The sequence below is a fragment of the Cygnus olor genome, chromosome 15, assembly GCF_009769625.2.
Source record: "Cygnus olor isolate bCygOlo1 chromosome 15, bCygOlo1.pri.v2, whole genome shotgun sequence".
Taxonomy (NCBI): domain Eukaryota; kingdom Metazoa; phylum Chordata; class Aves; order Anseriformes; family Anatidae; genus Cygnus; species Cygnus olor.
This window is the reverse complement of record NC_049183.1, coordinates 17,085,984-17,100,767: the sequence shown is the minus strand read 5'-3', so window position 1 is coordinate 17,100,767 and position 14,784 is coordinate 17,085,984. Positions and strand designations below refer to the sequence as shown.

Sequence of the window (14,784 nt, the reverse complement as noted above, 5' to 3'; positions counted from 1 at the left end):
CATTTATGTACTCTGAGGGGCCCAAACAATATCACTTCAATTTCAGTTTTAGGAGTAAATACTTGAGTATTTAAGGACACAAAAAGGAATTATTTAGCTGCACAGAAATGTCCTCAGAAATTGTATGGGACATGCTGGTTTTGGTATTTGTTTGAACCCCCAAGTCAGAAATAAGAAACAATACCGAGTTTAACAATAATGGTTTCTCAGTGGTTTTTGATAACATTTTCAAAAACCATTAGGCAAAAAAGTATTTAAAAACAAAAGCTAAGTGATACAATGTGAAAATGGCAAAAAATACACTCCAAACATTTTTATTGCAAGAAACAAAAAGCACACAACAACCTATACAAACATACATATTACTAGCTATAGACAGACAGATGTAGAACATGGCACCATGTTCAATTGTGCAAACCTCAAACCTACATGATCTAAAAATGATCATACAGTATCTGTACAACACAAAGTCATACAGGAAATATTCTAGCATATTCAATATGAAATACAATGCATTACTAGGCACAAATACCAAAATTCACATTAGAACTGTGCAAATGATGGCATTACTCAGTTTTTACTGTGCTGAATCAAATACATTGTATTTACAACATATACTATGTTTTGCTGAAAATATATTAAGTTAATACTTGGAAAATTAATGCAAGGCTACATTGTTTATAATTAAGTGCAGTGTGTAGAAAAAAGTGTGAGATTGTGTTTTTACATACTGCTTTTGATGTTCCACTCACTGGTTCAGTTCGACTTCTAAAAGAAGAAATAAAGGTGATCAGAATTTAATAGAAAGCACTTGTATCCAACATATAGCAGTGAAAACAGGTTATAAAACCTGAGCATCGAAACATTATGTTCTGGTAGTCTAATGAATGTAGAAATTTATTCACATACATAAACTGTTCTCCCTCGGTACATTCAGTGCAACTAAAAACAATCTCATTTCTACTTTGTTAAATATTATTTTAAGATTTACAGATACAGAACACAACAGTGCAAGCACAAGTCCTCAGGTATTTTGTCTCTGCTGTATCAGGAGCAAAAATACGAAGTCTGTACTACAGTTTTGTGTTCTTAATCAATGTTCTAAGCATGAAGCTAGCTTTAGCCAATCTGTATATCCTTAGCATTACAATTAGGCACCAGATACAATACTTTAATTTCTAAGAAAGAACAGTGATAGTCTAGACACTCTGAAGTACAAGTTTATTCAAGTTGGATAACAAAACAAAACAAAAAAACAGTCATCTGATAAAGGAAGGAATAAAATAAAAATGACAGCAGCATAGTCTTTAGAGCTGTGTTTCTTTGTGGAAGCCCAAGCACTGTGTTCAGATATCTACTATATTTAGCCATGAAAGTGCCAAAATATTAAACGTGTTACATATGCTACATTGACTAAAAATAGTAGTAGAAATGTCACCTGAAAGCAGTTTCTAGGATTTTGTGCGATTTAGGAGTCCTGTGACAAAAAAAAAGGTCTTAATTGCCATAATTTGCTTTAAAATAATCTTGAAAATGCTACAATATTTTAGGAACTATTTCTTTAGTACATTTGAAAACTTGCCGAGATTCCACATACTGATTGATCTGTATCTGCATGCTACTTATGAATCAGGCATGCAACCACTAATATAGTTAACAAACAATTCATACATCATCCAAAGTGTCCCATGAGCAGAGGCAATTAAAGGCTGCTGTGGAATTTATGTACAAATTGAAAGGCTCGTGTTTCCTGCCACTGCTAGAAAACCACTAGGCTCACAGTTAGAGCCACATACTCCCTGAAGATGAGGAAGTATAAGGAAATATTTAGATTACCACACAATGGTTTCTTCATATGTTTACCTTGAGGAACATACTACAAGAGGAGTTAACACATTTTTGGAGGCCTCTCCACCGTTGCAGCATACACTCATAATTCCTAAACATTAACTACTCCATCACTTGTTTCTGTAATATTTCCAGCTAGGGACAAAGCTCATCTGCCTGGTTAATTTTCAACATTAGAACAGCAGTGCAATTCTTTATCCCCACATACAGGTATTTAATTGATCTTTGATGCTAGCAGCATCTATCCTCTAATTTTACAACTGCATTACAATACCAGGAGAGGGTGCCATCCAACCAGAGATGAAGGATGCACTGACAAGACAGCACTAAGCATACGTACTTAAATTACGCCCTAAGATAAGGCAATGCTTATAAGTACAAAAATATGGGGTCTAGAATTGCTAGGTAGAACCTGAAAGCACTACAGCTACTTACAGCAGCAATGTGCTTAAGTTCATGTGCAGAGCCATACAAATTCAACTTTTTTGCATGCAAATGCTTCATGGGTACCAGGATGCTGCTGGACTGTTTGTTAGAGACATACCGTCACTCATCAGTACACCTTACTTACTGAGAACCAACATTAAAAAGGCATAGCAAAACCACAAACCAATAACATTTACCAGTTGCGGTGGAGGGGCATATCTTTAAGGAGGTTGGAAAAGACAGCCATTCGAACAATACTAATGTGGCTGATGCAGAACTGGATTGTACAAATAAATGAACGACAGCACTAACCCTGTAGTCAGGAATGCGTTTGAACGCCTAATTTTAATCAATACATGTGATTCTCTGTTCTTCATGAATGCTAGGAATACAGGTGAAAACCTGGAGCACAGATACCAGCTTAGGGTGAAACAGAAAGATAACTAGTAACGGTAGCATGCTGAACCACTTACTGAGTTTCAAGTAAGGCAAGCTTTAGCTATGCCTTCACAGTACAGACACAAAAGGCAATAAACTTAAGGACATTGTTCTTTTTTTTTCCCTTGCCTTAAACAACCATTGTCTTTAGGAAGCTAACAAAATTCACTTATGTATGAGACTTCTTGTTTGCATGGCTCACCAAATGGCAACCCTTGCTCCTTCCTCTATTGCTAGTATGCAAAAATAGCAGGTTTGGGCCATAAGAATACCTGCCACATCCCAAAAACAAAAATGCAAGAAAGTCACACACTGAGAAGCAGACTCTACTGAGATGGGAACAAGTTATAAATTTACAGCACCATGCATATTTGTGTCAACTGTAAAATAAAGAAGAGCAATATATATAATAAGGGATCTCCTGTTGTAGAGGAAACGGGATGTAAACCCATTCAGATCTCAGGTCTCAGAAAATGACCTCCCCCCTAAAAAGCCAATAGAATGGGTGTTGAAAGTTACCACTGCTGGAGTTCAAACCCAATGCCCTAGTAGGTCTAAAAATATTAGCCTATTTTGGGACAGATATATGAAAATCTACTCCATTACAACAAAAACTAACAGCACCTTTTACAAGAAATATACAATCTGAATGCCTCTCACAAACTAAGATCAATCAAAAAGTAAGTTAAGAAAACCCTCACAAAGAATGCAATGCTTTATGGATACTTACATAACGTATGTTTTGCTGGTAGCTTTAACTCCTCCAATAGGGATTCTTCTAACAATTACTGACGAGTTCTTAGGAATCAGGGCATTATCGTCTGTGTATTCTAAAAAAAAAAACACACCACAAACACAGAAAAAGATTAGCAATAAGAATGCATATTAATATGTAATTAGACAGCACTTCTGAGCACCCTTTTACAGATATAAAAGTGGAATTTTACATGTAACAATGTACTTTCATTGTCTTGAAGTAACAGTCTGCTTCTAAAAATGTCTTTACATTTATAATCAAATATAAGCAGCAAGATCATGGGTTTTGTGCTTTTTTTTTTTGTTTGTTTGTTTGTTTTTAAACTAGTCTGAATGCCAACAGGAAAATGGTCTCAAAGGTCTCTTAAGGGGAGTCCCTGCTACTGCATGAGGTTCTTTCCTGTTCTTGATTAAATTGCTTTTACTTCTATTAGGCTGTAACACCAGCAGAGTTTTGGAGAAAAAGAAACCACAGCACAATCATAAACCAAATTCTTAAGCCCAATTAGCTTGCCCTGTAACGGCACAGGGACTTAACTAAAGCTTGAAAACTTTCAGCCATTGCTTTCATAGTTGATAACTAAACCCAATTCACTTCTGCTGCTAGTGGTTGAGACAGAACACAGGAGAAGAGAACCTGCCAACTCTGTCCATTTCTTGGAGCTTAATTAATCAACAGCCACCAGGCTTTTCAGCTACTCGGGGCTTTAAATTTAAGTGGAAACTAAACTGGCATTGCTAGAAACTTTCTCACACTATCTTCGTGGTTTTTTTTTCGCTTGCTTTCACAAACAGGCCAGAATTGGCTCAAATGAAAGTAGTACGTCTCCTCTTAAGCTAATTACCTGGCTAGAATTAACTACAAAGGGGCGAAATCTTTCCAGTCACTTTTTGCAGAGCAAAATAACTCAAAATTGCTTACAAAGGCAGATTTCAAAAAGCTTTTAGAAAACAGCGTGCCTGAAGCTATCCATGCTTTACCTTGGTTCACATCATATTGCTCTTTTGAAAAGGAGAAAACCTTTTGACCTTTTACATAGGATGGCCCCCCAACTACCCGAGACACCGAGTGAGCTTGAAACACGCAGATCTCTCTATTAGAATGGCTCTTCTATTGTACTTACACAAGTCAGATATACCCCTTTTGAAGCACTATCAGCAGCCAATCCCTATAACCTACCTACAATTTTAAATACTAAAAGCCCTTACCTTTGCAGACCGAATCAGAACCTTGGTGTGAAAATCAAAGACACCATGTATCTAGTCACGCACTGTCAGGGTGATTTTCCCAGTGATCAAACATAAAATAAGAATATTTCATAATTTATGCTCCATTTTTCAGAATGTTTTTCCTAGAGACAAGTCTCCTTTAGACTGAAACACACCTACCAGAGAATCATTTCAACACTGAAATCAAAATGTTACTTCTATTTCCAGATGACAAAATGCTTCTACAGAAAACTGAGAAATCTTTTAGCTGAAACTAATTCCTGATCTTCCCCAAGGGAACCAAAGAGCAGACTTCCTCTGAACTTCACAGCAGTTTAGAACTGTGTGAGCAAACAGTTCCTAATGAAATCCATGCAAACAGGAGCTTTTATAGAAGTCATATATCCTGAAACAACTCCTAGAGCTCTTCTCAAAAGGAAAATCTAACCATTACAAAGCTAGCAGTCAAGAAAGGCCTGAAATAGGACTTTTTGGAGACGTTCAAGGAATACTGAGACCTAGATAAGCAACTGAGAGATCTGGTGAGCTGCAGTTCCCAAAGTAGCTGTTTCTACCCGCTGAATGACGTCACGTACTGCATTGTTGCTGGTCTAGAAAACAAGCCCCTGGATGGAGACGTCAGAGCTCTGGGATAAGCAACAGCGGCTCCACAAGAACATCAGGGTTTGCTACGCCTGTGCCACATGCAGAATTTGGAAGTTCTGCAGAAGGTTACAACTGGCACCTCTCCTACACTGTAAACATGAGAACAGCTGACTAGCCCAGCTGCATCTGCCTGGACATCAGCTGAAAGAAACAGGAAAGATACTGTTCTGTTTGTGCATGACACATCTATAGACAAGGAATATTATGAGGAGCTGTTTTTGAAGTTTTTATCCACCATTCTCAGGCTCACAAGTAAAAAACAGTAAAATTTTTGCACTTTCATACCAGATTATGACAGCCATAACTATTCCAAAAAGACACATTTCTCCTTTGAGAACTTATGCTTTTATTAGAAAACTTGTGCATTTTTTAAAATGTCTGTTCTTCCTTAACAGTGAAAATATGCTTCGTTTCTGTTCCCACTATAAGTCTGCTCTGACTGTAAACTATTGTCTCCTATAGCCAAGGGATTTATCCACAAATTAAACAAGCTTGCAGACAGGCCAATTCAAACAAGCATAAAACATCTATGGTACAGATGAAGAAGTCCTCTTTTAGTATTTTGTGAAAATCTATTGACCCTTAGAAGAGATGCATTAACATTTGCCTTCTGAATAAGCTATCCTCGTGTGCATACATAAATTTCCTTGCTTTCAGTCTGTATGTTAAGTGCGCATTGAAGAAAGCTCCAGCCAGCCAGGAACAAAATGATGTAAGAATGAATTTACTTTAAATGTTCATCTGTGCTTTTATTACATATTTAAACTGATCAACAGAAGAGCAATAATTCCTCATGAAGGAAAGACTTTATTTGTATAGGACACTTATTGGTATTTAGTAATTAAAATTATCCAATTTGCTTGTGACAGAGAATTTGTGGAAGAGTGATCACATCCAGGAGAGTGAGTAGCTGAGTTACTTCTGTGAGAGGACCCCATTCCAGTTGGCTTCAGTACCTTTATTTTTCCTTTGTCTTAACTATTTGAATGCGTTTTGGTGATGAAATTTTAATAAAAGTGAAGTAAAACAATGCAAAGTAAAAACTTAATTTCTTTTAAAATCGGACGAGGGCTAAAGCTGAAGAGCTATTCTCAAAGTCTCTGGAAACTTGTTTGCCTAATTTGAATTTAACAGAGGCCAGCTTAGTCTAACAGCTCTAAGACTAAACTGGCATCTCCCAGCAGAAGCTTGTTCCCCATGGGCAGCAATATCCCCTAGCAGGGACTTGGCAACTCCCAGGATCTGCAAAATAGTGTCACTCTGCAGACCCTGCCGCCCCACGTGACGGGACATCTGCAAAACGAGCGGTGAGATCACACTCAACAAGGCCACTTTTCACACTTGTCCAAGCAGAGCTCGAGCAGAAGCGTTCAGCAAAGCAGGAGGTGACCGTTCTGTTGATTGCTATTCCCTCACGGTACAAAACTTGTTCTACTGATGGTGCCAGCCAGTAACTGGCTACTGGGCTTTCGTCAGCCTGACCTGTGATTAAAAATATGGATTCGATTAGTACAGAAAGCTTGCAAAAACGAAGGAAAAAATGGATGTTACATTAAGCAGAACAGGCGTAACAGTGTAAAAACTGCTGTATCTTTTATAAGAAGACAGTATACTTGAAAGAGACAAGGGAAAGAAAAGTTTCAAGGAATGGAGGCAAACAAGTTAAAAAAAATATAACTGATTTGCTGCCTCATACCTATGTAGAAATCTCAATTCAAAACCTGCATGTCTGCGACCTTCCTGCAAAAATAGTATAAAAACCTGAAAATCTGATGATTTTACTAATTTGCATCAAATGTATACTACGAACGAGTTACTCTAAAAAGTTCGTTCTGGGTTTTATGGCCTGTTTTAATCCACCATGTTGAGTCTGGCAGGACTGCAGAGAGCATCTTTTGAGCACTACGTAGAGAAGTATTTTCACCTGGATAAAGTACACGTGCTCTTCAAAAACATCATTAGAAAGCAACCCTATAGGTGAAACCACCTTTGCTAGGCATCTAAGCTTTGCTTAATAGTGAGACAATATACTATCGGTGGAAGGATTTGAAGAGTAAAAGATGATGACCACCAGCAACATTCAAGATCGTCTCTACCAGAAAACAGTGCAACTCCCAAGAATGCCTTTTCTCCCTAGCACTTAAAATATGTTCCCTCACCTCATTTTTTTAACTCTGTTCTTATCAACGCTCATTTGCACACTTTGCAGCAAGCAAAATGAGCTCTGCAGCTGGCACTGAAAGCACTGCCTCAGAACACCCTTACTGATGGGGCGGACTACTATTTCTAGGTTTTTAGCTTCCACCAACATAGGTATCCACGATCTCAGCTACCACTGGCACACCATCGTTTCCTGAATTAGCTAGTTCAGTTGCCCAAATGGCTCACAGATCTTTCGTTTGTGTCATTATGGTCTTGAAAGGAAGAGCTGACAAAAATCTAACAAACTTTGAGTCATTAATCTGACCACACTGACTGTCTGAAGCCTTAATGCCTTAGTGGCATCACGTGCCACTTCAGCCTGTGACTGGTGGAAGCGGAAGCAACGCCGGAGACAAGGTGAAGATCGACCAAACTGAGCCTGCCTTAAGCGCTTGGCAAAGGGACAATAATCTAGCTGACTCCACACTCCCAAGGAGGATGGATCCCAAACCTGCTGGTGACAGAGTTCAAGCAGCTGACTCCCAGACCGGCACTGCACCCGAGCTCCACAACAGCTTTTGAACAGGTACATGACTTACACTCAGCTTCAGCAGGGAAACCGGGAACTCCACATCTTTTCTGAAGGCTCTGCATAATAACACTGCGTGGCAGCCCAAGAATTAATTGCACTGAGGTGTAACCAAAGCAACCCCTGATACTAGCACTGCAATGTAAACTTGTACGGTGAAGGACGAGGTTTAAAAATTGCTTAAATGTCTTATCTAATGTGCTAAATTTGCATATTGTTGACCTTTCAGTAGACACCTCAGCAGCGAGACCAAGTGATTTTGGAGTTAGCATGAGTTTTAAGACATCACATCGGGCATTACTAAAGCTGTCAAGTGCAGGCTGCAACAATGAACTCAAGAAAGTCCCCGGTTCAAGAGAGTCTTTTAAAAACACTCTTCTTCCTTAAAACTATTCATCTCACCATGACCAGTTCAGAGTTAATCATTTTTTAAATTTATTCTGCCAGATAGGAATGCTTTCCTTATACCTTCTCCAAGTGTTTTTGAGTCAGAATGCTTTAGGGCAGAAAAAGCCTGTTCAAGAAACAAGAGTTCTAAAGTTTGCAGTTTTTCCACAAAAAATGCAGATGTTGTGAGAATATCTATTGTGAAAGACGGTAATCAAATTCAGATCAAATGAAGAGGAGTCACGTTTAAATACTCATTCTTGAGAACAGGCCTTTTTTTTTGAAATGGGTCCCCACCATCCCTTTTGCCTTCCCAGCCTCTGAAAGAGTTCATCAGGTCATATTTTTTCCACTGATATTTAAGTTCCTATTTACTTTCAGCTTATACTAGCATTCCTTTGATTACTAGAATTCCCTTATGAGAAGTGACAGTTACTGCATTTTGAAAGGTCAGTGTATTCTGAAACACCTGAACAAGTAGACCATTCGTAAGCTTCACTTTGTTCTCTCCAATATCATTTTAACATCTCAGAACTCCTACACAGACAGAAGTTGTAAGAAACCAGTGCTTTACACCCATATTTAAGAATTCCAGACATGTCATTTAGGCAGAAGTCCAATTTAATTTTTCCTTTATCTTTGAACAACGCGTTTAAATATCTACATCCAATTAGTAAGAAATGAAATTTTCAACTTCCTTTTTCTTTTTTTTAAAGTGGAAATCACCCTTACAAGAACTTCAGTAAGTATCTGTGCTGCTAATACACCAAGTTTAGAATTTATTTAAAAAAAAATAAATCACAACGGTCTAAGAGCAACACAAGGTACCTAGAAGAGGATCTTACTGCCTTGAAATGAGTGATGCTCTTTAAGAGATATGCTTTAACTCCATCTTTAGGCAACACTGCACTTAACATTGTAACCTACTGAGGCAGATACTTTTTCTTCCCCAGATTCTGGCATGCATGAGAACAAGGCTTTGAAAACAAACTTTTTTTAAACAGGCTTCGCACCCCCCCCCCCCAGTAGTAATTGGGCTCCATCACAGTGTTACCATCCAACTTTCTGGTTTTAAGGCTGTTTATTACAGCTATTACAACTGTGACTTCAGACAGCTGGCCAATCAGCCCGCTAGTATTTGTGAAACTTACAATACATTAGTGACTGCGGACAAAGTTTAGAGACCCTCCTGTAGCAAAGCCCTTAAAACAAATTAAACATTTTTCAAAAGGTTCTGACAATTTTATTCAATACTACTATAAAAAAAAAAAAAAAATCAAGACTTCTGAAATGTATCTACCTATGTGTCATGCAACACAACAAAATCCATCAGGAGCCCCTGAACATTGTGCTGTTAAGTTCCTTTACAGACATCCTCCTGAAAACATATATTTTTTAATATTTGTAGACAATCAGCGAGCTTTAAGTCCAATCATTTTAAAGGCTAGGGTTGAAGTTACAGTTACTGCAGTGTACATACATATTACCCAATTTGAATTTTACTCTGTGAAACAGGAGAAGGAAAAAAACTAGTACACATTTTAAAAAAAAGATTGCTGTAAAAATGTCACAGAACCACAAGGTGAACAGGAAAAAAAGAGTTTACTGTATGAGAAATGAAAACACTTCAGAATTCTTTTTATTTCTGAAAAGTGACATCCCAAAGTCTTTAATCGCATCCAAACTTATCAAGATGGCAGATCACCACTATAAACTAAAGTATCATACTAGGCAATATAAAAGCTTTATCATCACTGACAATTGAGCACCATATTAGAATTTATGACATTTCCAAGAATTTCTTATTATGCTCTCTGTAAGTGCTGTGCCATCACCCTTCACCAGCGTCCTAACATGGTTAGTACGTGGAACCAGGAAAAAAAAAGTTACAAGCGAATGATGACACCATGCTCAATAGCACTTGAATGACAATGTCTTTGGTGAAAAAACAGGTTGCGTTAACAGGAAATTCCAAAGTATAGTTTACATACTGAGAACGCTTGTGGGTGAAGTGGTTTTAAAGGGTCTGTGAAGCTGATGGTCACAGATACACTCTTAACAGAAGACACTGGGAGCGAGCCGTTTCCACAACAGCCACAAAGCTGATTTTCCAATATGGTGGAGTATACGGAAGTCACCAAACCCACTTTTTTTTCTTCAAATACATTACCCATCTGTCCTATTCCTATCGCTTTCAGCTTTCTCCATCAATTTTCAAATAAATCTGGCAAATTTGCCACGAGCAGTTGCCCTCCCGCGTTCCCTTACCGTTTGAGCTGGAAGAGTTCGAAGGACCCCAAGCCCCCAAAACTTGTTTGGGCGCTACGCGGGCGCCCCAGCCGCGCGTCCCCCCGCGCCTCGCCCAGCACGGAGCCGTCGGGGCTGCGGCCTCCATCCAGGCCGCGGCTGCCGAGCTGGGCCCCGCCGCGCTCCGCTCGCCCCCCGGCCCCCGCCCGGCGCCGCGAGGAGCCAGCCGGGCCCCGGGCCGAGCCCCGTGCCGAGCTCCGTGCCGAGCCCCGGGCCGGGCCGAGCCGCGGCGCCCCACGCACCTTCTTTGGTCTGGGCGTTGGTGATCTGCAGGTCGCAGTCGGCCGCCTTCAGCTTCTCGCGGGCCATGATCTGGCGCTTGAGGTCGCACAGGGAGATGTGGAGGCCGTCGAAGGTGACCGTGTCATAGTTGAGCTTGGACGAGAACTTGTAGTGCACGCACGACATGGCTGGGGCCGGGCGGCGCCCGCTGCGGGCCGGCGGCGGCACGGCCTCGGCACCGGGTGCGGCCCCGCGGCCAGGCGGGGCAGGGCAGCGCAGCGCCGGGCAGCGCGGGCCGGCGGCGGCCGGCGGAGGCTGGGCTCGGGCGGCGCTCAGGGGCCGCGCCGCTCCGCCATGGGCAGGCCGCGCGGCCTGGGCCGGGCTGGGCGGGCGGAGGCCTCAGCGCTCCATGGCGGCGGCGGCGCCGCCAGGCCCCGGCCCCCGCCCCCGCCCCGCGACGACTCCGGCCCTCGCGATCGAGCTGGGCCGCGGCGGCGGCGGCGACGCGCCCCCGGCTCCTCCCGGCCGCTCGGCTCGGCCCGGTCCCGCTCCGCTCCGCTCCCGGCCCCTCGCGGCGGCGCCCCCCGGCCCTGCCCGGCCCGGCCCGGCCCGGTCGCTATGGCGGCTGCGGCGCCCCCGCCTCGGCGCTCCTCCGAGGGGTTTCCCGGCCGCCAACCGCACGGGCCGCCGCGGGCGCCGCACTGCGCGTGCGCAACGGCACGCCGCGCCCACCCCACGTGACGCAGCGCAGTATGACAAAGCGGCCGCGCGGTCCGCGTCACGTGGGCGGCGCCGCCACGCCCTCCCCGAAGGGCTGCGCGCGCCCCCCAGCGGAGCGGCCGTTGGCGGCCGGGGGGGTGCGGTGTGCGATGGCGTCAGCTCCCGTGTCACCTCACGGAGCCGCCTCGCGGTGTCACCCCCCGTGTCACCTCACGGAGCCACCCCCCGGTGTCACCCCCCGTGTCCCCCCCTCCCGTGTCACCTCCCTCCAGCCCCCAGAGCGCCGTGTCCCTCGCGCCCCCCGCCCGCCTTTTTCCTTTCCCTGGTATTTGCCTGCTAATAAATTACATCAAACTACACAATTGATATTAATCACCTTCCTGTGGATGTCGTATTTTTATTAACGTCATGATTAAACCCATTTGTTTATAGTTCTGTGCTGCTCAATAGCCAACCCATTTATCACTAAACAGCGACAAACTTTCGAAGTGCAATCCTTCACTGTACAAGCGTTTGTTCCTAATCGTCTGGACCCAAGTCTGTGCAGATAAACTTTATACCTGATACTTTAAACCTGATACTTTAGAGTATCAGGTGGTGCAGTGCCATCTGAAACAAACCAACCTAAAAACAGGTACATTTCTGAAGTAAAAATAGGGAAGACTAACAGGCTTGGGAAAGGCAAACAAACAAACATTTCTCATCTAAACTGCTAGGCTAGGAATCTTTTGGTATCTAAACCCCACAGATTACATTCGGGAGTTTCGTGCACTCCAGGGAAAAAGGACCTGCGTGCGAGGGGACTGGGCTGTGAAGTATGTGGGGTCTGCAGCCTATGCAGGCTGTGCATAAAACAGTCTGTCTCCACTCGATTGTTTGAGGTTTTAATAATTCCGTGAAAGAATGTCAGCACATCCGTACTACTGGTTTTTTAAACTAGCTTCCACATAAGCACCAGACCTGTGTACCCTGGCTCACCTCTCATATAAACACATTGAGAACCAGCTGTAGGCATAGTCCCACTCACGTTGAATCAGACAGCACACATGACACTGCGTTTATGCTACCCTTTGGGTTTTTGCTGCCCGCTGAAGGCAGATGGTGCCTGGCCTGGGTAAGGTCTGCTGGGCCAAACTCACCTCTTCCACAAGCTCTGGAACAAATTTGAATCAGCAGAGTGTGCGCCAGGTCGGCACGTTGCACCACATAGTCCCAGCCCTTCTCAGCTGCTGTGAGGTGTCCCAAAAGGAATGCAATGCCTGATGAAGCCCTGCCGTAGGGCCTGCTCATGCAGCAGAAGGTGATGTATCCCCACAGCCGATGGCTCTGTGCCTCTGGCTACACCCGGGAGCGGCTCCGAGACCAGGTCCTCACGTGCTGATGCTGCCGTGCTGTTACTGAGACAAATTCATCTTACACAAAGGGTTTGACATGCCTATTAAATGATGTTTAACCACGCTCAGCAGAAATGTTCGTGTCATATCGGTTTGTTGTTGCAGCAGATGAAGAATTATTCATTTATAACTTTAAAAAGTACATAAGGAACCTCATAGGAAGAGGAGAAAACACTTGTGTGACTTTCAGAGAGAGCTGGTTTACGTTCTGAAAGTCTAGGCAAACATGAAAGCAGCATTGGGGCTTGGTGTTCTCTGTACACCTGCTGGCATCACGGCTATTTTTGTAGCTCTAAGTTACTTCTGCAACTTTTAACCCTTTTCCTTTCAGATACATTCAGCAGTGAATTGTCCTCCACGTTCCGCAAAACAACCTAAAGCATAAGTTACCCAAGGTTTGCTGTTACTGTTTTAGGTCAGACTCACAGATTAGTTTAAAAAAGAGCAATAAAGAAGGTATTTTGGTTAAAACGTAGTTTCATAGTTTTTCCATTACAGATTATTAGGAGCTGTGTAGGAAACTTCCTCTCATTTACTACTTTATTGATTTGGAAGCAGCTTATTCCTCTGCACATTTCTGCCATGCTGCACCGAGCACGCTTTTGCCGAGCTGTCCGTGCTGCTTCATTCTGAGATACCCGAGCATTTGGACTGAGCGCTGCCTGCGACAAAAATGTTCCTGAATGTCTGGGAAGTACCTGCTGTACAGCTGAACTGTATAAAAGCAAACAAGCAAAAAAAGCTCTTGAAACCTGAAAGGGCAAAATATTTTGAATAACTTCAGAGCCACAGTAGTAAGTCTGTCGGAAAAAGACATGTAAATAAGCAGGTTGGCATAGTGGGATGGTCTGTGTTTGCATTTCTTTCTTCAGTTTGTTTTGTTGGGAGCAAAGACTCCCCCTCCTTTTTTTAAAAAAAAAAATTTATTTATTTATTTATTTAACTTTAGGTGTGAACTCTACACAAGAAAAGTGGAGCTTGCATTGCCATAAGCATTTGGGGCTCTCCAGCAATCTGAGAGCCCAAACCAGCACCTGCAGAGCTGACGGCCCACACGGCCAGTTTTGCTGGAATATCCACATGGCTCTGTAATGTCACAGTTCCACAGCTCGGTGTCATCAGTGCTGCTTCTGAGGTAACATGCTGTGAGCAGGCACCAGTTAAAGCTAAGCTTTAGTTACGGATGACAATACCATTAGTACACTAAGAAAAAAAAAAAAGCGTGAACAAGAAACAACAAACCAACCTCTGGTTCTTTTCTTCTCCTGCTCCCTTCTGTTCAGCTCCTCTGTGTACAGCTTGTGTGCGTACACCACACACACACCAAACCGTGACTCACAACTACATCACACCAACTTGTTACCATTGGTAACTTAATACATTTTGATCACAGTGATCAAAACTTGGAACCCATGGGGTGGTAAATGAAGGCATCTGGACATCCAAGAGCATCATGCAGATGTCTGCACTTCCACCTTGCCGACCAAAGGGAGAAAGCAGGTGTTGAACCAGCACGGCCACATCTGTACCCAGCCAGGAACCACGTTAGAGGTGGCAGCACACCACATTCACCAAGCTCCCATCTTAACCTTCATATCCACAAACCACTTATGGTCAGTGCCAGAAACCAGCATACTTCCCAAGTGTGACACATCCGCAGCTGCTCTCTTCACTCAAATG

At 42.9% G+C, this 14,784-nt stretch overlaps 1 protein-coding gene across 5 annotated transcripts in view; it reads right to left on the bottom strand.

The window, feature by feature from the left end:
* The window catches only part of RBBP6 (RB binding protein 6, ubiquitin ligase), a 31,615-nt gene extending 20,348 nt beyond the window's left edge, over positions 1-11,267 (bottom strand). For 2 of the 5 annotated variants that reach the window (XM_040574339.1, XM_040574341.1), the window contains exons 1-4: positions 11,011-11,266; positions 3,443-3,542; positions 1,439-1,477; positions 732-768 (exon numbers count right to left, since the gene is read on the bottom strand). In XM_040574339.1, coding sequence (XP_040430273.1) covers positions 732-768; positions 1,439-1,477; positions 3,443-3,542; positions 11,011-11,176 — 342 coding nt within the window. In that variant the 5' untranslated portion in view covers positions 11,177-11,266. Of the gene's footprint in view, positions 1-731; positions 769-1,438; positions 1,478-3,442; positions 3,543-11,010 lie in introns of all 5 variants that reach the window. The other 3 variants (XM_040574340.1, XM_040574342.1, XM_040574343.1) reach the window with 2 other exon arrangements.
* Positions 11,268-14,784: the final 3,517 nt, after the last annotated feature.